General features: G+C 44.1%; 1 protein-coding gene across 3 annotated transcripts in view; it reads right to left on the bottom strand.

Moving 5' to 3' along the window:
- Window positions 1–21,577, bottom strand: part of CPQ (carboxypeptidase Q) — a 256,599-nt gene that overhangs the window by 48,581 nt on the left and 186,441 nt on the right. The window contains exons 8-9 of one of the 3 annotated variants that reach the window (XM_083823346.1): window positions 17,558–17,602; window positions 17,163–17,178 (exon numbers count right to left, since the gene is read on the bottom strand). In XM_083823346.1, the coding sequence (XP_083679472.1) occupies window position 17,178; window positions 17,558–17,602 (46 nt within the window). In that variant the 3' untranslated portion in view covers window positions 17,163–17,177. Of the gene's footprint in view, window positions 1–9,954; window positions 17,179–17,557; window positions 17,603–21,577 lie in introns of those variants that run through there. The other 2 variants (XR_014579383.1, XR_014579384.1) reach the window with 2 other exon arrangements.

Raw genomic sequence — 21,577 nt, forward strand, 5'->3', positions numbered from 1 at the left:
AATCATTTAGAGACAGTTTTTAGGTTCATCTGCCTGAAGACTTTCAAGTGTTTTGCCAAAATACCCTCTTTCTTAACTGTAAAATGGAAAAAGTGGTACGGTAAATAAAATAAATGCTAGGAAATACTCAAGCCCCATTGTGAGGCATGAAGGAAATGAAATGACATCTGTCCTAGCAAAATAAAAGGCTTCTTAAACATACAAGACTACAGTGAAGCATCTGTAGCACCACCTACCTCCACTGCAGATTAACCCTATTTTATACATACGATACAGACCTAAAGCTGCCCTAGTGGGATTATTTAGATTTAGAATTTGGGGTTTGCTCTGTTAACACATTTTAAATTTATGCAATGACAAATCTGTATTAATGCCTATCAGGGGGAGGGAGCCTGGCAGGCAAGAGAGGGCAAAAGTGAAAAAATGTTTTCCCCTCTCTGATGTGCCATGAACCTATTGCACAAGCAGAGGCTACTGCGTTGTCTTTGGACAGAGGATACTTGGTGCCATAGCCTGGCTGGCTCTGAGCTGCAATCAGTGGTTATCTCATCCGAGGAAAACAGCATCATTCAGAGCTATTAAAGAGTTACTGGAAGGAGAGGCGCTCCGAGCATGGGGGCAGTGGCAGAGCCTGGTGCTCCATCGGCAGCTCTGCACTAGGACTAGTGCCCACATGAGACGTAGGAGCTTTTCTGCATGATGTGTGCCTCCCTTGGAGCAGTGCTTAAAATAATTGCTAACAGTCGCTTTACTGTCTGAGGGCTTTGATTCTTTCTTTTTTTTTTATGTGAGGAAACTTGTCCAACAAAATAAAAATAATTTTTAAAAAGCCCAAAGATACAGTTTCATTCTATTTCAGGTTCCTCCTTGCCTCCCCTGTCCTGGTTTTACCTTGCCCTTGGTGGAAGCAGCGCACGGTTTTGGCTCGGGGAGTGGGTGGGAGCAGCGGCTGCTGATTCACCCTCGTGAATCATCTACGGGGACGCTGCTCCTCCGGCTGTGGCTACGATGTGGGGAGTGCGACCATCCCCATCCCAGTGGTGGTCCCCTGCCTTCGGGCACAGCCTGAGAGCCGTGGGACGCTCAGGGGCTGCGAGGCAGCGATGCTCAGCAGCCCGGCTCCGTGGGGCACTCGCTTCGCTCCAGCAGCACCGCGCTCCCACCAGCTCGTTCCCGGATCCACATAGCTGTGATGTTCCCAAACACACCAGGGAGAGCCAGACAGCGAGGAGTCGAGCCTCCCACCCTGTGCTGCCTTTATGTTCCTTGAGGTCAATTATTATAAACTATCAATTTTTCAGGAATGCCATTAATTTAACTGCTGTGTAAACTGAGTTTCTGTTTCTCAGCAATTATAATGCACAAGATCTCAAGCGGTAGTAATCCCTGAGTTTTCGCCTCCTTTTTTTTTTTCTCTCTCTCTCTTTCCTTCCAGACTTAACGGTTTCCAGCTGTGTATTCTTTGGATGTGATTCCACCCCAGCTTTTTCCATAATATAGCGACGGCCCATTTCCAAATCCCAGATGTGCTATTTATTTACTCTGAAGCATCTGGGCCCCGACATGGTCTTGTCACTGCGACGTGGCAAACTTGTGAAAAATCAGAGTGGCAGCCAGTTAACAAGCTGTACCATACTGGCAAGCGGTGAGTGCATTTCAAAGGAGAGAGGAAGAGGGGGGTGGCGGAGTGGAAATGAAAAAGGAGCAAATTTCATGTTTTGCTGCTCTGTGCTTTCTAAGGTTACAAATGACTAGTGGCATTCAAATTGGAGGCTGGGGATTTCGCTCTTTTGTAAACAGAGCCATAAAGACACCAAAGCCCGACAGAAGCAGGCTGGACATTAAACACCCTCTCCTGGGATGCATTCTCTGAAGAGCTCGATGTGCTCCATTTCAAGCTCTGGCATGATGCTGCAAGTCCTATGGAAGCTCATGCATTCTTCTAAAAACGCGCAGAAATGACCACAGAGGCTAGAATAAACTGCAAAAGGTATTTTAAGTGTGCTTTTGAATTTCCCTGCATTGGAAGGACCCACCAATGCTATTTTCCATTTGACTTTTATGCCTGAGAAAACATCCCTATCACACAGCAACAACAAACCTCTGGGTTTGCTTTAAATGTGAAGTACGAGGGGAGAGGCAAGCGTGCTCGGAAAGGAGATCTGCAAGACTGTGGTGTGATAGGAATAGAGCCAGCTAGGCTGCGGCACCTCGGTTGCAACTGGGCTCCTTCACTTGCATTTAGCACCACATTTGAGCCAAGAATCTGAAATTGCTTCAGGGTTAGCGAGCTTTAAGTCTTCAGGTGGCCCAGGAGATCCTGTTGTTGAAGCAGGTGTCAGCAATTGTTTGGAGAGAGTCGAGTCACACGTGAAAGGCTGAAGAGTCCAAAGGCTGTTAAAGGCAGCGTGGGAGAAATAAATGCCTCTGTGAGAGCAAAACGTTACCTAGTTTGAGTTTAATCATGAAAATATTTGATCACCCAGAAGTGTAGGGATTTCTCTGCTACTGCGGTAGCTTTGCTGCCCTGTGTTCTGTGTGAGCCACCAGCCTGTCATTTACATCTCAGAGCTAGCAGGATGTACATGTTCCCCCTTTGAAACTGAAATAATAGGAAAGGCAGGAAAAATGAAAATAAAACTAGGAGTCTTGCATGGAAACAGAAGGAAATGCAGGAAAATGGGTTGGCAGCACTGTTTTCCCTAAGCTAATGATCTTCCTTCCATCACGTTAGAAGAAAGCAGTATGTGACCCATGTCACATGGCAGGAAGAAACAACTCCCAGATCTGTCCTCTCTTCGTGTCCATCCCACTCTCACAAGAGTATGAGAGTAAAGGAAGGGTATGTGTGTCCTTCCTGCAACACAGAAATCTGTCTTCCTCACGTCATTCATTTCTCTGTGTTCTGTTAACCATTCATTTAGGCAATAAGGTAGGCAACAGAATAAAAAATCCCATGAACTGCAGTAGTTCAGTCAAGAGCTGCTAGAATATGATAAAAAAAACAACTCATATGAAATGTTTTTATAATTAAAAATAAAAATGGAAATGTGAGATTTTAGAAATCTCACTTTAAAAATGTGAGATTTTTTTCATCTTCAGATCTTCCTGTCACAAAACTCTTGGGTAGCAATTTTGGTACTAAAATGTAACAGAAAATTGCCATCACTCAAAGGGTATGTATGGGAGGCAAGGTACAAGGCAGAGGAAAAAAAAGCAAAGGGCTGAGCCACTACTGATCGTACAAGACCAAATGCAGGACGGAGGCACAGGCAGTTTTGTCTGATCCCACACATGTTTTTTTGATTTAAAAAATCCTGCAGCAGCATCAAGAGCCTTTTAAGCAGTGCCTAACGCACAAGACATAAAGAAGCAAATCCAGATGTTCCTGCTGGGCAGACACAGAGGTCTGGGCAGAAAGTTTCCATGAAGGTGCCGTTTTCAGGCAGCCACTGGCTTGCACAGTGACCTCCTGGAGGTCTCCACTGCATCTGTAACTCAAAGGTGGTGTCATCACTTCCAAGCCAACGCACCCTGGTGCCAGCCCGACAGTGGCAGTGACTACCAGAGCTCCTCATAGCATGTCCCTGCACTGTTTACACAGCAGTGAGATTAAAGCTCCCCATCACCTCAGCTAACTCTGGCTATCGCTTCCTGAGATCACGAAATTGCTGCAAAAATTAAACATGTTCTTTCCCTGTTGTCTGAAAGCGTTAGGGTGCTTTGCAGGACAGCTTATCAAACCATCTGGTCTATTCCCGTGGGAAATGCAAGTATCACTTACGGGACAGCTCTGTGTGGCCTCTTACTGCTAATGGACAACAACTATCTGGGTTTCCTTTCACACTGATATATTGCTGCATACAATGGTAGACCACATCACGTTACAAGCAGCAAAACACAATTACTGGTCTTTTCAAGCCTTGAGAACCGAGCAGTGGCCAGCAACCTCCTGCTTTGGCAATATGAAAGGCATTCCTCCAGCCATGGCTTGAGACTCAAGGAGTAGATTTTCTTGAAAAACAAACAAACAAATAAACAAAAAAAACATACACACAAAAGCCTTAAGAGATAGAGTCAGGCTGAAGGTGTTTTTTTTTTTTTTTAAACCTAAATAATTAAGCACAATAATCGCTATTCATAACCAAGATGTCAGTTCTTCATCAGGTTGGCTGTTTTACACCATGAATGCTGGCTGTTGTGGACTGAGTCCACTGTGTTTGCAGTACAGCTAACCCACCAAAAACTTTGAAGCCTGCTTTCAAGGGGTGTGAAAGATAACCACACAGTCTCTGGGGCAGCAGGTTTTCTGCAAGAATCCTGCTCCATCTCTGGGTTTATCACTTTGTGTGTTCTTTAGAAAATCACCCTGGCCATTACAGCTCCCTTTTGGAAAGCGAACAGATAGATCCTTACCAAACAACCCAATGCAAGTAAATGTTAATCTGATTCAGAACTGTACGTAACCGCTCTGCGGATCAGAACTCCTGCTATCATTCAAGGTCATCTCTCTGCTGTAGCCAAAAGGGTAATGTCTCATTACATTAAACCACGAGAGCCTTGGCCCCTGGCTGGGTTCAGCTCTGGGATATAGTGCTGCAGGCATAAGCTATCATAAGAGCCCCAGCAGCTGAAAATCTGCCTGCAGATGGGTTGGGTCAGAGACGCTGATGTGGTGGGTTGAAGGTGCCCATGACTACTGCTCTTACAGGAGGCTGGATACAGCTAACATATCCCTGAATGCTCTGGCTTACAGGGGAACCTGTGTAAGCATTGTCCTTAGAGAAGAACCCTTCTGATGCCAGCAGGGAAAGGAGAGAGGCTTTAAAAACCCCACTAAGCAGAGATTTTGGCAAGCCCAAGCTGCCAGGCAAAGCCACTGCCTTTTTGCAGACCTTCTGGGATGTCAGCGCTGCCTGCTCTGCTGCAGGGGAAATGCCCTGTGGTACCCTTGGGCAGAGAGATGTGCATTTCCAGCAGGAAAATGTCCCCTAGACCACAGACCACTCGCAGGGTCTCTGTTAGCTTGTTTGGTGCCTGTCTCAGGAAACCTGCCCTTTCCTCTTGGGCAAGTGGGGGAGCGGTGCCTCTGCTGCGGTAGACTCTTAATTTCCCTTTTATTGCCTTATATCTCAAACGTCCCGTGCACAGAAGCACTCCTTCCCCTTCCTGAAAGCACGTTTTTGTCATTTTTCTTTTTCAATTGTATGTGTTGGCCTTATAGCTACATCCTCTCTCCCCCATCCAGAAAGGAACTATACTCTTAGAGGCCACATGGACTCTTCCATAAATCAGTGGCCTTGTTATTTAAAAAATAATTAGGTGATTCTCATTCTAGAATGTTAGGATACACTAATCTTAAATAAACTCATTATTTTTGATAAATTCGTATGTTTTTCCTGAGCCAGAGTAGCTGCCACAATATACATCATCTTCCTCTAAGGTCTTTTTTTTAATTATTATTATTTTTTCCAGAGTCTGTACACGGTAGAACCCAGCCAGCTTGTTTTGCACACAGCATCAGGAGCCACATGTATCCCTGGAGTAATTACACTGGGGTAGAGGGAATTACAGGAGGGTGAAGCTGGTTCCAGCACAGTAGATGGTTAAAACATTGCTGGCCTTGATAGATCGGCACTTCTAGATCCTAGAGTATGTGCAAGTCCCAGGAGCGTGGCTGGTCTCCATACCCTTGTGTTTGTTTTTTTTTTTTTCTTTTTTTTTTTCCTGCTGCTCTAAGCTCATTAGCTGAAAAGCGAATTGAGGAAAAGTTTGTCAACATGTTGATAAATAAAATAAAATTAAAATAAATTAAATTAAATTAAAATAAAATAAAATAAAATAAAATAAAATAAAATAAAATAAAATAAAATAAAATAAAATAAAATAAAATAAAATAAAAAAAAGACAACAAAGCAATATGCCAGTCTAATTTGTACTAATAAAAGTCTTGGTCTCCACAACCATTGATGATGGCTTCAGCTGGAGTGGCAATACAACAGCACATACTAAGAACAAGGTAACTAAGGCATACGCAATGCACAATAAAGGTTTGTTGGTTTTGCTACAGACAGGACTATCAGGGAAAGAGGTCTTTGAGCTGAAACAGTCGCATACCTTTTTGCATAAAAAACAATAAAAATTCTGAATTTGTAAGTTGTTAGAAGCAGTTTCAGTGGCTGCTGGAGTTATCAGCTCCTGACACTGACTACTTAAAATTGATCCCATTTGGTGATCTCAAGTCTAAATAATGGTACTGCTATTCCACCCTGCTTGTGTGATGTGAGTGGGATATTTTTTGCTTGAATAGGAAATAAAGTATTTGATTCACAGGCAATGGAGAAGTGTTTTTAATATATTTGTAATTCAGGCAAAACCAATTCCATTTTCACAGCTAAAGGAGCTTATATCACGTCTGTTGAAGATGAGAGTTTAATGTAAGTTGTAAGTTATATCTGACAATTCCTCAGGAAGAAAAAAAAAAAAAACAAAACACACAACTAAAGCTATTTGGAAAACTGAGATTCTCTCAGTGGAAATGCGAAGTGAAAATGTCAAATGAAGCATCTCTCTTTCTTCAGAAAGTTAAGAATGAATTCAAAATGGGAAAAAAATACTTCAGCTATAGGGGCTTCATCTTTTTTTTTTTTTTTTCCTAAGCTAGAAATGCGCAATGATGTAAATGTTCAAAATTAATCTATTGTGTTCAAAATTAAACTGGGGGGGGGGGGGGGGAAGGGGAGGAGCATATAGCATATACAGGATATTTTTTTTGGATTAAACCTTCTCTGCAAGAAATTTCAGCCAGCCAACTCTATCTGGAAGCCATGGCAGCTGCAGTGTTGGTGTGGCTGTACTTAAACTAATACGTAAGAAAAGCGTGGAGGGCCTGGGTTGGGCATTCTCCCATTGTCTCCCCTACTGTTAAACTCCAAGCACGTTCCCCAGCACCAGTTTTGCCCATGCCAATGAGCACTTTCCTGGCCCCTGCCCAGCCACAACTCAGGGGATGGTGCGTGCCAAGGACCACTGCCAAAATCTCCCTGTTGTGGGGCAGAGGGGGCAAGCTCGCTTGTGCCACAGGGCTACCAAATGGTCCCCAGGTGGCTCTGTTCAGAAGAACAGACACAGCCTATATAAGCCTGAGGGCTGCAGGGAGAAAACATGCTATCAGACAAGAAGGGATGCCGAAAGTATACAATACTGGCCTCTTATTTTTCTGGGGTAAAAACCATTTAAACAAGCTGTCTTTTGTGAAAATGCCCCCTTAAGCCTCTAACACAGTTGCTTTCCTAGAAAGAGTTTTCCTTGCTGATCCTCTGTGGTATAGGCAATCAAACATCACCCAGGCTGTGCATCCTCCTCACTGGATGAGGGATGCTCTGTTGTTTCATGGCAGTGTCTGCACTGCCTGGGCCCAGTTTTTGCTGTCCCTGAAGTTCCTGGGGCAGCTGGCTCTGCTTTGGGGCATGGGGGTAGATGCAGGAGAGGATCACATTAACAAGAACCAGGATTTGTTAAAATAAACCAAGGGGAATAGTTGCAACAAGTTGTTCAGAGCTGCTGAGCATCACTTGCTCCATGTAACAACCATTGCTCATGGTGGCCACAGCAGCTCGTGGGACCATCCATCATTCCCTTTCCTGATATCTCTGCCCTTCACCATACTTTATCCTTCAGACTTGCTTCTGGCCCTGAAGGTAAAATTTGGGAACTCCAGCAGCCATCCGAGCTGCTGACTCAAACTCCACAGCACCCACAGCCCCACGAGCTGATGCCCCGTGTGGTCACGCTGCATGGATGCTTGCGTGTCCTTGGCAAACATGCACTTTCACAGCACAGTTGGCCACAGCTGCTGTGTGAGGAGTAACACAATGCTTTTTCAGCCCTGATGGATGGTGCTGTGCCATATTATCAGGATGTTTCCAGTGATGTTGTGAACCTTAACCTGAAACAGAAGGAGGCTATTTGCGGGGATGGGCTCCAGAACAAAAAGCCAGAAGTAGGTTCAATATCATAGAAATATCAAGGCACACTCTTACGTTCAAAAAACATAAAAGGAATTTTAAGCTGTATTCTGTCCTGAGGAGAGCTCTTGGCATATTGCTGCTCTTTGTCATGTCACATTTTCCGCATTAAACTATGAGCATGCACAGAGAAAACTGCCTTTTAGTAAGGAGAGATAATCACATTTGGTAGTTTAAAAAGTCAAATACTGCTTTACGATTAAATCTCAAGAAGGTGCCAGCGAGGCTCTGCTGAAATCCCTGTTGCCTGACCTGGGAGGAAAATCACACGAATTGCTGGATGCAAGCGTGTCACTGCCATCTTCTGAACCTTGCTGTGGGCTGCCTCTTTATAAAGGGCTCAGTGCCCCATTCCTTAAGAAATTTAAACCAAGAGAACAAAAGAAAACATTTATTTAGAACTATTTATGATGGGGAAAGTGAGCACTGTGTCGGTATGGACAAAGGCACACAAGTCCACATTAGCCAAGCCAGAAGATGTTGCATAGCCTTGCACATCACATTGGTGGCCGTGGTGAGCCTGCAAGCACTCAGCTCTCCCAGGCTCTTCATGGAGCCAGGGGGCACAGCATACCTAAACCAACCTGGTGGATGAATTTTAGGCTAAATTTAGGGGGCTGGTGTGACCTAGCCAGACCTGGTTAGTGAGACTTAGATTAATAATAAGCACTACCCAACCAAGGAAGCCTGAAATAATGGATAACGATATGAGAGATGAAGGAAGACATCTCCTTTTCAGGAAGAGTCTAGGCTTGCTCCAGTTCTGGGTTAATTCCCAGGCAAATCGAGGATACGTCTGGAGTTTTCTGCCAAAAGCAGCCCTCACAGACATTATCTCCTAAAGCACACCCTTGGGAAGAGACAGATACACTGCGCTGTGTACTGCGACCACACAAAGAAAGCTAAGCATGCTGATAAGAAACTGGAGCTTTGTTCTTGTTCATAATCCTCTCCTCCTATCAGAAGTTTGAATTATTACAACTCCACTAATTAAGACAACGTTGAACAGCCCCACAGTTAAGACATTACTTTGAATGAAAGAGTAAACTTTGAATATTTTAACAGCTAAACCTTCACTCAGTGAAATGATTTGGGTTTTAACTTAACTTCAGCTATTGGCATCAACTCAAACAACGCAGGACTGATGTTCGGTCCTACCTGCAAATGAGGGAAGTAGAAGCAGAGAGACGAAGTGTAAATATATGCACACTATGCTGAAGGTTGGCTCTGATTTCCAGCAACAGGAAGAAAGCCAGCTCAGCTGCAGGTACTATCAAATTGCTATTATTGGGCATTCTTGAGAGAGAAAGCACAGAGACTTCTTTAGAGCCTGGCTGAGTGGGAAGATTTGAACTAAGTTTGTGGACTTGTCTCCATTGCTGACACAAAACTTTCTCTTCAGCCACTACAAGGGTCTCAGTTAGATTTCATTAACTGTAGAGAATAGCTCAGAAAGAGGAGCTTGGGTTATAAAAAAATATCCATCCATCAGCCAGGAGAAGCATGAGAGCAGAAAGGGCTGTGTGTACGTGCATGTACTGTGATTTGCTAGAAGTAATCATATTTGTTAAAACAAAGGAAAAAAAAAACATGTTCATCTCTTCGGAAGAAAGCGTGGCCTGCTTGATGCGTATCACCTAGCAACTGGATGCTGATTTCCCCTTGTGCCTTGAAACCCATCACTTGCCTCCCGCTGGCTTTTCAGCTTTATCAACATTTTTGCCTGTCACAAGTCAGATCTCATCCATGGCTGCTGAACCATGGATTTCTACCAAGAATTGATTTGCCCTCCAATCTGGGTCCTGCAAATTACCTATTAACCCCCCTTTCCCCTTCCTCAAATTACACAGCAAAGAAAGCGGCTTTCTGTTTAGATTTTCACATGGTTATGTATTGACTCAACGGAGATAAGACTCTGAGGTAAGTTTGGAGAAATCAGCTGAGCAAAGATGTGCAAATTATTTTTTTTCTGGGAGAAGATAAGAGGGGAAAGATTACAACTGCAGAGCAACTGTTCTGCGGCTTATTGCCCGTATCAGTGCAGAATCAAGGCCGGACTGAGTGGCACAGGCTGCTATTTAGGACTGACAAAATGCCTGGAGGGGTCAAACCCGACAAGGGAGGGCCCTCTCCTGTATGGTATCTCCATGATGATGTCTCGAAGGCAGCTCTGACCCGGGGAGAAAGGGATGGCAGTGATGATCAGGCTGTGTGCCTGCCAGGGAAGTGCAAGCTTGCTCTGGAGTCCATCACCACCTCCCTGAGTACTCTCCAACCCCGATGTGGGTAGGGGTAGGCCTCACTGTCACCGATAGCATCTAGAAGCTGCTGATGGGTCTCACCTCATCTCATCTCAGCTGACAGACTCCAGAGCAAATAGCTGCCAAAGGACACACAAGGGAATGCACATGATGGGCTGCTTAATCACTGTGAATACGTTTGTCCAAGTTCTGTCTATATTACTGCTCCTACTTCAACCTTAGGATTATCTGGCAGAGTCAAGAGTCTGCCTGAATTGCTCAGCTCAGAGGTGGAGTCAGGTTTATAACTGCAGGAGTCCTGGATCCCTGTCAGCTTTACCCATGACACTTGATTAAGTTGTTCTTCATAACTGAAACAGACAAAAATCAAGTCTATTCAGTCCCTCTGTAGCCTCTAAACTCTCTGATTCTGCTCTTAATCAAAAGAAATATCACTTTTCTAAAACCCTGTCACAGCTTTCTGTGCGGGTTACTGTGGTGCTCGCATCCCTTCGGGAGAGCACATTATTCCTCCTCCTGCTCAGCCACCACGTCCAGCTACTTCATGAGCTACCTTTCAGCCTAGGCAGAACCCACGGGCTCCTTTGAACAACTCCTTCAGCTAGGTTGGGTAAAAGAAGGTTTCCATTTCCTTTAGTCACTGACGTGGGACACGAACACTCAGGTGGACACATGCAATTTGCCGTTCCTGGAAATGCCACACAGGTTTTGTAGCAAAGTGGTGGATGTTGGCAGAAGGATGATCCCTGCGTGGGCACCGCTTCTTCACAGGGAATTCCTTGAGAACCTGCTGTCACTGAACATCACCGAGCTTTCCAGATGTGCCCTTTCAAACTGTTCTCTTTCTCAGGAAAACATCAATAAAGCTAACACTTTAATGGTTTTTAATAAGGAAAGGCCATAAACTAAGGTTTTTCTTTGTGCTGAATGACACATTTTGGTTTTCAAGCTTTAGACAAATATATCACTATCTATCTTTATTGCTGTTGTGTTCTACAGAAATAAGTAGCTAGCTCAACAGAAAGTTGATATACTACATGGAGAGCTGATATACTACATAGAGAGTATACCAGAAATAGCTAACGAAAACACAAAATTACAGGAATACAAATTAGGAAAATTAACAAAAGATTAGGGGTTTGGTAAGTATTATCACTGTGATGTATTAAGCTAGATTTCTGTTACATAATCCTACTAAATTAAATTGATTTACATCACTGGATAAGTCTGAACCCTGTAAAGTAGCTATTTTTAACTTCTGAAATAAGTTTCATTCCATTTCACATTTTGTTTAGTTCTCTGCATTTTATACAGATATTTGCTTCACTGCAAATAGAATTTGGTGGTGAGGCTTATTGCTAGGATTCTGTTTGCAAACAGAGCCTAGTATTACTGAAGCCCTGGAGGAAGGAAGGTATTTGGAGCATTTGAGAATTAGGACATTTGGATCATTGAGAGATTTGGCCCTCTGTCAGCTCTTCCCTTCAGTGAGGTGTGTGATCAAATAGTGTGATGCTGAGGTGTAGGGCTGCTCTTTATGCAATCAGAAGGTAGAGTGATGAGTTTTCCTTGTGAATACAAAGACCAGTGTGTGTTTGTTTGGCCATTGATCAGCTGTGTAACATCAGGCTATTTACACTCATCAGCCTGCCCACCTTGGAATGGGCCCATATTAGAAATCCTTTTGTCAGAAGTTCCAGTTTGAATTTTGGAATGAATACCAGACCCATAATTTCCAGGGTTCACGTCTATGCATCAAGATGCCTGTTTAGCAAGACTAACTTCAGCAGACTGAGCAGTCACAAGAGCATCCTTTCACATGCCTCATAAATGCATTTTGAGCTCCTTTCTCCTCAACCAAAAGCCAAGCATCACTCAAGGGCCTCATAGTGAAGAGAAGCGAGAGTGATAAAGCACAGTTATTTTTCTTGCTTGGCAACATTTCAGTCTATAGAAGATGTATAGAACTAATACAGACAGATGTTAGCTGTCCTAGCAAGAACTATGAGGAGGACTTACAAGAAGCTTAAGCCTGAAGGTAAAAGCTTCAGAAAAGCTCAGATCAGATTTGGGGTCAGGGCCCACTTCATCCTAAAGAGGTCGCATAAATCGTATTTGATACAGACAAAACATTTCAAAAGCTTTCGCTACTTGCCAATAAACTCAGCTGCAATTATGTATATTTAACATCACCTGGAAGTCTCCATATTTATTCCATGGAAGACCACAAAGGTGATCTGAACTACATAAAGAAACCTTTTTCTAAAGCGTTTCTGATTAGATGACTATTGACTTGTTGAGATGTTAGAAATTTTGACTAAATACAGTTCCTGATCAAATTTTCATGCAGAAACAAGGCATGGGATTTTTAATGACATGATCTGATTATCTTTTAGGACAGTCAGAGGTACTGGCTTCCAAGCAGTAGGTATGTTAAATGTGATTCTGGTGCTTCATGTGGAATAAAAAGCAAAAAAGTGTTATGCTTTAAAAACTGTTATTTTCCTTATATTATTAAAGCTTGGTATTATTATAAATCCAACAACATCTGATACTAAGACACTGCCAGTTTTAGACACTAAGACAGCCAATTTCTTCCAGTATACTTTGAGAAAAGTATTCGAATAAGTGTCAACAGATCTTTTATAATACAAGACCTTTTCCTTAAAAAGTAAAGCAATGTTTCATTTTCACACATTTTTACTTCAGATTAACAACTCCTTTGGACCACATTATTCACTTAAATCCCAGGCTAGGACTAGGTGCAAATCCCAAACAGCTTAATAGCACTGCTGACTTAGCTTTTCATTGAAACATATTTTGTGTTTGTGTTAGTTCATTTGAATTAGAGAACAAGTACTCTTCACACAAGGAAAGACGTTTTCAGTTTCAGTATCTGTTTATAAAAGCTGTAACGTCTATCATGGTACAGAAATGTCAGGGTGTTTGCAGTGGAACGGCTACTGTGTGTTTCTCCTGGTTTTCCATCCTCAAGGCTCAAGCCTAGGGTGAATTTCTTCCTTCTCGTCTGTGAAATATGATGCTCTTCACCCACTGTGCTCCTGGTAATACTTGAATTACTTCAGACTCTCCAATGCAATTAGCCCATGGGAGCTGAAGTGAAAAGACAAACAAAATGAGTTTTCTCTCCCCTGCCTTCTTGTGAGTAAAACTAGGATTTAATGAACTACAAATTTAAAATTAAATTTAATGAATTACCTGTTCTTGTAAAACGTGGTCTGCATAAAGAAGTAGACACCAGTTACTGCCCCTTCTCCCTTCTGAAAAATGACAGAGCAGATCTGACAGAGCTCATGGAAAAGAGGATGTTTATCCAAGCTCTTATTCCATCATGAGTTCATGTGCTGTAAAATTTAGTTTCATTCCAAAATTCACTATCCTCTTATTCTTCATTTAAGGAATAAGACTGAGACCTTGATGCTATATAGTACTGTGATAACTTCTGCAAGTGTTTCCAAAAACACAGAAGAGCTGAAGCTTTCTGGAGATCAGATGATTTTTCCCCATCACCACCGACTTTAACAAAATGTAGGACTTGGCCAGGGCAGTACGTACGTATTGCAAGCTCTGCTGTTTTCATTAACCACAACCCAAGGTCTCTGCAGAAAGAACTGTGCTCCGGTTTGTTTGACTTTCTGACTCTGGGCCCCCTGAAGAATCAAATATCATAGCTTAAAACCTGTTAAAATATATCTTGGTTTCAGAGCTTAAAGTTGGTAATCCGTAACTCAGCATCTGAAAACACACATTAGCAGAAAGGAGGGATCCCTAAAGATGGCATACGAATGATGAAAGGTATTTTATTTATGTGGGTCAGATCAGTTCACCGTCTCTCAAACATCAATGTTCTTGACTTTGTGTGCAGGTCAGAGCTCTTTGCTTCTTCACCCCCTCAGAGAAACCTGATGCTTTCCTAAGACTGCTACAGATCATTAAAAAGGTGATTTCCCAGAAGCCTGTTATACCAACACACAGCAAAAGTGTCACAGCACGTTCTGACACACGACTGTCTACTGCCCTATGCTGTCTTCTTGATGAGCAAACTCCTTCCAAGTTGTCATACTGCAGTAACAGGGCTGGAGGGTCAGGCAGACATAGATGCTTTTTAAACTTCAGCAGTAGGTTGGTGTAACACGTTTCTCTGGGAGAGAGCACCTTCTTTAAGGGTAGGACCAAAACAACAATAACAACAAAAAACACACAAAGAACAAAGAGAAGGGGTCTTCCCCTTCAAGGCTGGAGGAGTTACTGCAAGTGCATGAAGCAGCCCTTGGAGTTTTCCTTGGCAGGTCATTTATTAAACCTTTCCATTTCTATTGCAATGTTCAAGAACCCAAACCTAAAGTGGTCCTGGGTCTTCTTAGTGGTGGTGTACCTGTGCTAACTAGGAAATCAGTTTGCAAGATGTCATGTGAAAAACTGACCTTACCTCCACCATCACAGGTCTGTGTGTGTACCTAGAGCGTGTTGGGATCAGTTGCAGAAGGAGGGCTGGAAATTTGTCATCGGATGTAGTTGCACTTTGTAAGTGGCTGGCACTGTGGTTATCTGTTGTATTGCTGATACCAGTCCTGAATGTGTAGTTCAGTGATTTCCAGTTCATTATGTATCATTAATAAATCAACACACCACTCCAACCTTGATTTGGTTTGAACTGTATGAACCAATCAGGTTTTGCAATAATGTTTAGCCACCGAGAAGAGCAATGAGCTGAATTCTGTCCAACCCTCCTCAATCTGTCTGGAAAACACTGAGAAATGAGAGCTTCCCATGAGGAACAGCACCACTTCTTCCCTCCAGTGCTAATCCTCCCTCCATGCACCATTGTACGCCCCCCTGAAAGCAGCATGCCCGGATTTCACTGCATGAATACGGCTGACCCCCTGCATGGCCAGAATGGGATTCCTCTGGTCTGGGAGCAGTTGGCCAATTCTAGTTACACCAATTACCCAAAGCACTGTTCTGCCAAACTATGACACCTGGAGTACCTTCTTTAATCTTGATTTCTCCATATATATATATATATATATTTGTCAATTTTCCACTTATTTCCAGTGAAAAGGGCAGAGTGTGATAGAGGCACACCAGCCCCTTTCTGTGTATTTCCACAGAGATGACAGCACGCCACAGCACGTTCTGAAAGCACCAGCAAAAGTGCTGCTCACAGAGCGACAGCAATTTGTTTGCAAAAGTGGGTTTGAATACAGTTTCCATTGGGAGATGCCAGCAGGGGAGATGCAGGGGAAGTTCTCACTGCACTACCAGCATCCAGCACTGATTGTAAGCTACCTGCAGTCATTCTGCCCTGAAAAAATGACCATTTTTATCATATGCATATTTATGCTCAGCAGCAACAATCTTGCAGAGAAATGGGGAGCAGTTTAGCTCTGATGGCTGATTTTAAGTTTTCCCACTATACCCCATGAAAATACAGTTGGCAGCATATGCTGTCAGAGAGCACATTAGCACTGAATTCATTCAAACCTACCCGCTCGGGCAGGAAAAGGGTTGGAGCTATTCTTACATTATTCATGGCAAGCTTTGGCAACTCATTCAGTGTCAGCATTCACAGCTTCAGCTCTGTGGTGTCTCCATTGTCCCACACATCCCCAGTGCTCAGGCTCAGCATTTCCAATGGCAGTAAATACGTTACAGGTTTCCGGTGCCATTATGCAAAGGAAGGCAGGAAAGCATTAAGACAGCCTGTATGCCAAAAGGATGAAGAAGACATCTCCTCCATCTCTTTCTTTGGCTGGTGACTCTGCACCTTTTTTTTTTTTTTTTTCCAGAACGCAGCTCATCCTTTTGGCAGGATCAGCCACATTCAAACTCCTTCTCCACTTCCTTCATTCCCTTTTGTACCATTAAGCAGTTGCCCTTGAACTTCTCTTGGCCAGGCAGGAACATGCAAGGAAAAGACAGGGGCGGTGTGAGGAATGGCAAAAAGCAGACCCAGCAGTAGTAAACAGAGGTGTGTGAATCGCCATTACAAATATGCATTTTGTCAACTCATTGTTGACTCATCCCAGTTCAGCTTTCCCACATACAATTTGTAGTTTTCATTCTTTCTGTTGGCATATGTACGGTAATTGAAAGCTCTTCAGCTTTCAATGTTATTCATGTTATTATATCAATTCACCACCAGTAACTTGTTGAAGCTGGAAGTTCTTAAAATTGTATTAATTTAGGAATGTCCTTCCTGGGCTGGTGTGGGATTTCCGATAGCAGCTGAATTCCTTTGAGAATAAGGTTCAGGTTGACTTTTGCAGAAAGCACATGCTTGCAGGCAGCCTGGAGGTTCAGTTTGGGATGATACCTTCCTCCTCTCTAGGTGAAAGGTACATCCTTGGCTGCTTCCAGCCTCTGAGGCTGAATTCATCTTTTGGAGAGCTTTGTGAAAGCAATCTTCTCACTTTTCCTTTAATATCTCCTAGTCCTGAGTGATGGAGAAATATCCACACAAAATTGGATGGTTAACATTTCCGAAAGCTCCAAAATGGCTGTAAAGGACAGGTCCCCAGCATGGTGTTGGACTCCAGAGTCACTTTTTAGATGATTTTGAGAACGTTTCCTTTTGTATCACACAGCTTTCCTCCAAAGCACGTGATTGAACTGAACTTCAATAGCTTTGTCTGGGTCCCTTTTCACAAGTTTTGCTTCCACCATGCTTGAGATGAAATAAAACTGCTGAGGCTCCTTTAAAGTTACAAAATGTGCAGTCTGAGATTGTTGCCCTGGGGTTTGGTGTAGAAAGACAAATGGAAAATATAATTTTGCTCAAGTCCCTGCTGTCCTTTGTTTGAGCGTTTGACTCTAATCCTCCTTAGTCGTAAGAAGTTTATTATTTGTTTAATGCTCCTTTTGAGTCTCTGAAAATAACAGAATGAGGAGAAATAGGATGATTAATAGTTGCTCATGAAAATCATAAAGTAAATTGTCAGCTCCTTTCCATCAGCTCAGCACTCAGGCCAGCCACATGGGGAGGCCACAGGGACAGGGACGCCTCAAAGCCAGGACGTAGGAGCCCACGCCAAGCCTCCCACCAAAGCCCGGAGCTGCAGAGCTGGGGACAACTTCTGCTCTGAGACCTATGCCCCAGCTCAGCCCTAATTCAGTTTCAAGCCTCATTGCCATGGAGAGGAGACCAGCACTGCCTGCTCTTGGAAGGACCAAGGCACAAGGCCAACAGTTCCCAGACAGAGGCCTCCAGGACCATTGGATGTGGAGATCATTTTTTTTTTTACCTACCACTGACTCCTCCCAAGTTTGTTCGGAGGGTGTCTTAGATCTCCACTGCAAAAAAAAAATAAGAAAATAAAAGAATTAGTGGCCTCTGAAGGCAAGTGAAAACACTGTCTTCTCAAAACAACATCTTCTCTATGGCCACCAATCTACTGGCAAGTGGAATCCAATTTTATATTTAGTGAGTGTCCCAGAGGGAAAAGCAAGATCTAATAGACTTCTTCCATTCCTAACTGCTCTAATGCTGTTCCCCTTCTTCACATCCACTTGAGGAGCAAATTCAATTAAAACGTGCTTGCCAATTTACGAAATCATTAACATGTTAATGATTTAGCAGTTTTACAGAAGTGAAAAAGGAAAAAGGAAATAGCTTAGCAAATCCATCTGTACCATTGTGACGAGGATCTATGGAGGGCTGCTGGCACTGGGCTGCAATTAGAAACCCCAGACCAGAGCTGCCTCCAGCTCTGCCCCTGGCCTGGGGCAGAACAGTGCCTTCCACCACCAAAACTAAAGCCAAGCGGTGCTAGGATAGCAGCGAGGTCACCAGGCAGGTGTAAACTGAGGACAGACAAACACTGGGTAGTTTTTATCAGCATAATTACATTATATATCAGCATTAACAGCATTTTTAGCAGCCACAACTGACCTCAGGCATACCTACATGAGCTGCAATCACAGGGATTCCTCCAAAACCTGAGGGATTTCTCACTTGCCCAAAATACTTAATGTCCCAGTGAGTGAAGCACCAACTATGCCCTGATTTCGAAGAGAATGATTGTATTTTTTCTGCTTTAACATGTTGCGAAGTTTGCACTTGAACACCAGTGGAGGCAGTTGTCTTTCCAGAGGTGAGCTCTCATTTCAAAACAGGGCAGATTTGGGAGCTGTGGGAGCATGCTGCTTCCTTTTTTCCTGACAGGAAATACTAACACTATTGCCAAACCTCAAATATAAAGTGGCATTTATGCCTTATGCAAGGAAGGTTTAGGAAAGCAGAGCTGGGAACAGCAGTAGGTGATGATCGCCTTGTACTTGGGCAATGGGAGCAAGCGGAGCGAGGATCTGCCTGGTCTGTCACAGCTGGCGCGTCTCTTTCTTTGCAAGACAAAAAAGAAAAGACAAAGATGTTCCCATCAAAAGTGAAAATATAAAGAGCAATAGGATTGTTGTAGTGGCTAAGCCCTCAGAACTTCTTGCATGATGTTGATGTTCATAGCAGTAGGATGAGGCACCCTTTCAGAAGCATCCATCAGCCTCAAAATTGGGGTACTCAGTGTTTGCCCAATACCCACACTTCCAGGCCTCTTTATTTGGAAGAGCTGTGAGGAAAAGCCTAAGGGACTAGGCAGAGCTCAGCTGCTCTGTGTTTCTGCCCAGGTGCCCTGAGCATGTCTGGGTTTTCCCTAGGCTTGTACCAGAGCACACTTGTCCAATTCTTGATGCTTCACACCAGGGGCTTCTTGTGAACACACTGGTCAGTCTGGTGGGTACCAAATGAACATCAACCTGACTGAATTTTTCTTGCTTAGGACTTTCTATGAAAACGTCTGCATATTTCAGATTGCTCAGTTAGCATAAATTAATGGCAGCTGATGGATTAACCAAAAGGCACATTTAGAGTACAGGAGGCCAAATTCAGCTAACTAAGCAAGACTGCAACACTAAAGCATAACTACCCTGTTAGGATCCATTATATTCCATCAGGTTTGAAAAACAAAACAAAACAAAACAAAAACAACAACACACACCCTCCCTGCACCATTTGTAAGCTTTGTAAAATTGTCTAATTAGAGTGTATTTTACAAGGATTTTTGGAAACTGCATCAATTTGCTAGCCAGATTAATGTGACAGAGCACGACCATCACTTCTCTCTGAAGTGTGCCAGACCCCACAGCTGGATCCAGGCTGCACAGTTCATCTTGGGAAGATGCAGCACCAGCAAAACAGATCATAGACGAAGGTTCCTGGGAAGCTGAGGATGTCTGAGGATGTCTCTTTCTTTTAGATATGAATGGACAGAAAGATGATTTGTTTCAGCCCACCCAATCACTTGGATATTGTTAGAGACTACGGCTGAGGCTGCCACTGATTGTCTGTAAACATACAGAGAGAGGCATAGGCCTTGCCCTGAAGGGTGCACGTTTGCTGCTTTAAAAGAGAAGCTGAATTTTGAGCCCAAGAGACTGAAAACACATTTGAGCTGCTTGGAGAATTTAGGGAGGAAGCCTGGGTTTGGATTGCTCCTTTGCGGAGAGCAAAGTGCAGAAGAAGACCAGCCTGGCTGAACAGAGAGCAGTGGCTAGAGCTCAGGAAGAAAAAGAGGGTTTATGGCCTTTGGAAGAAGGGGAGGGCCACTCAGGAGGACTACAAAGATATCATGAGGCTGTGCAGGGAGAAAACTAGGAGGGCCAAAGCCCAATTTGAGCTCAATCTGGCTACTGCTGTTAAAGACGGTAGAAAACATTTTTATAAGTACATAAACAAGAAAAGGAGGACTAAGCAGAATCTCCATCCTTTATTGGATGTGGGGGGAAACACAGTGACAAGAGACAAGTGGAAAAGGGTGAGGTACTTAATGCCTTCTTTGCCTCAGTCGTTAGCAACAAGACCAGTTGTTCTCTGGGTACCCAGTCCCCTGAGCTGGTAGGTAGGGACAGGGAGCAGAATGAAGCTCTCATCATCCATCAGGAAACGGTTAACATCCTGCTGAACCATGCAGATGTAGACAAGTCTATGGGGCCAGATGGGATCCACCCGAGGGTACTGAGGGAGCTGGTGGAAGTGCTCACCAAGCCACTTTCCATCATTTATCAGCAGTCCTGGCTATCAGGGGAGGTCCCAGTCAACTGGCGGCTAGCAAAGGTGATGCCCATCTACAAGGAAGGCCAGAAGGAGGATCCAGGAAAATATTGGCCTGTCAGTCTGCCCTTGGTGCTGGGGAAGCTCCTGGAGCAGACTATCTTGAGTGCCATCACACAGCACTAACAGGGCAACCAGGCGATCGGGGCCAGTCAGCATGGGTCTATCAAAGGCAGGTCCTGCTTGACAAACCTGATCTCCTTCTACAGCATTGTGACACGCTCAGCGGATGAGGGAAAGGCGGTGGATATGGTTTGGCTAGATTTCAGTAAGGCTTTTGTTACCAATTCCTACAGCATTCTCCTGGAGAAACTGGCTGCTCGTGGCTTGGATGGGTGTATGCCTCATTGGGTTAAAAACTGGCTGGGTGGCCAGGCCCAAAGAGTCGTGGTGAGTGGAGTTAAATCCAGCTGGAGGCCGGTCACTAGTGGTGTCCCCCAGAGCTCAGTACTAGGGCCAGTTCTCTTCAATATCCTTATCAATAATCTGGATGAGGGGATCGAGTGCACCCTCAGTAAGTTTGCAGACAACACCAAGTGAGGAGTGAGTGTTGATCTGCCTGAGGGCAGGAAGGCTCTGCAGAGGGATCTGGACAGGTTGGATCAATGGGCCAAAGCCAGCTGTATGAAGTTCAACAAGGCCAAGTGCCGGGTCCTGCACCTGGGGTGCAACAACCCCAAGCAACACTACAGGCTGGGGGAGAGTGGCTGGAAACCTGCCTGGCGGAAAGGGGCCTCGGGGTATTGGTTGATAGTCGGCTGAATGTGAGCCAGCAGTGTGCCCAGGTGGCCAAGAAGGCTAGATGGACTAGATGGTTGGACTAGATGATCTTAGAGGTCTTTTCCAACCTGGATGACTCTATGAGTCTATGATTCTAAGTGCTCACCTGCTGAGAAGAGGGAGAGCTCTGGGACAGCACACCTGGATGGCTGCCCTGGAGAAGCTGTCTGTCCTTCCAGAAACCTTTTGTGACTGTGGGTTTCTCCCCAAGAGGAATCAGGCAGGAAGGGACCATGCTGTGGGACTTCTTTTCATAGCCACATGGAAACCTAAGCTGGGCAAGGAAGCCATCCAGGGATCATACATGCCCCTACCAACTGGGTAGATACAGCTGAAAAGAGAGACTCAATATCATTAAAAGGACTGGGGCAGAGCAAGGGTCT

The sequence above is a fragment of the Anser anser genome, assembly GCF_964211835.1.
Source record: "Anser anser genome assembly, chromosome: 2".
Taxonomy (NCBI): domain Eukaryota; kingdom Metazoa; phylum Chordata; class Aves; order Anseriformes; family Anatidae; genus Anser; species Anser anser.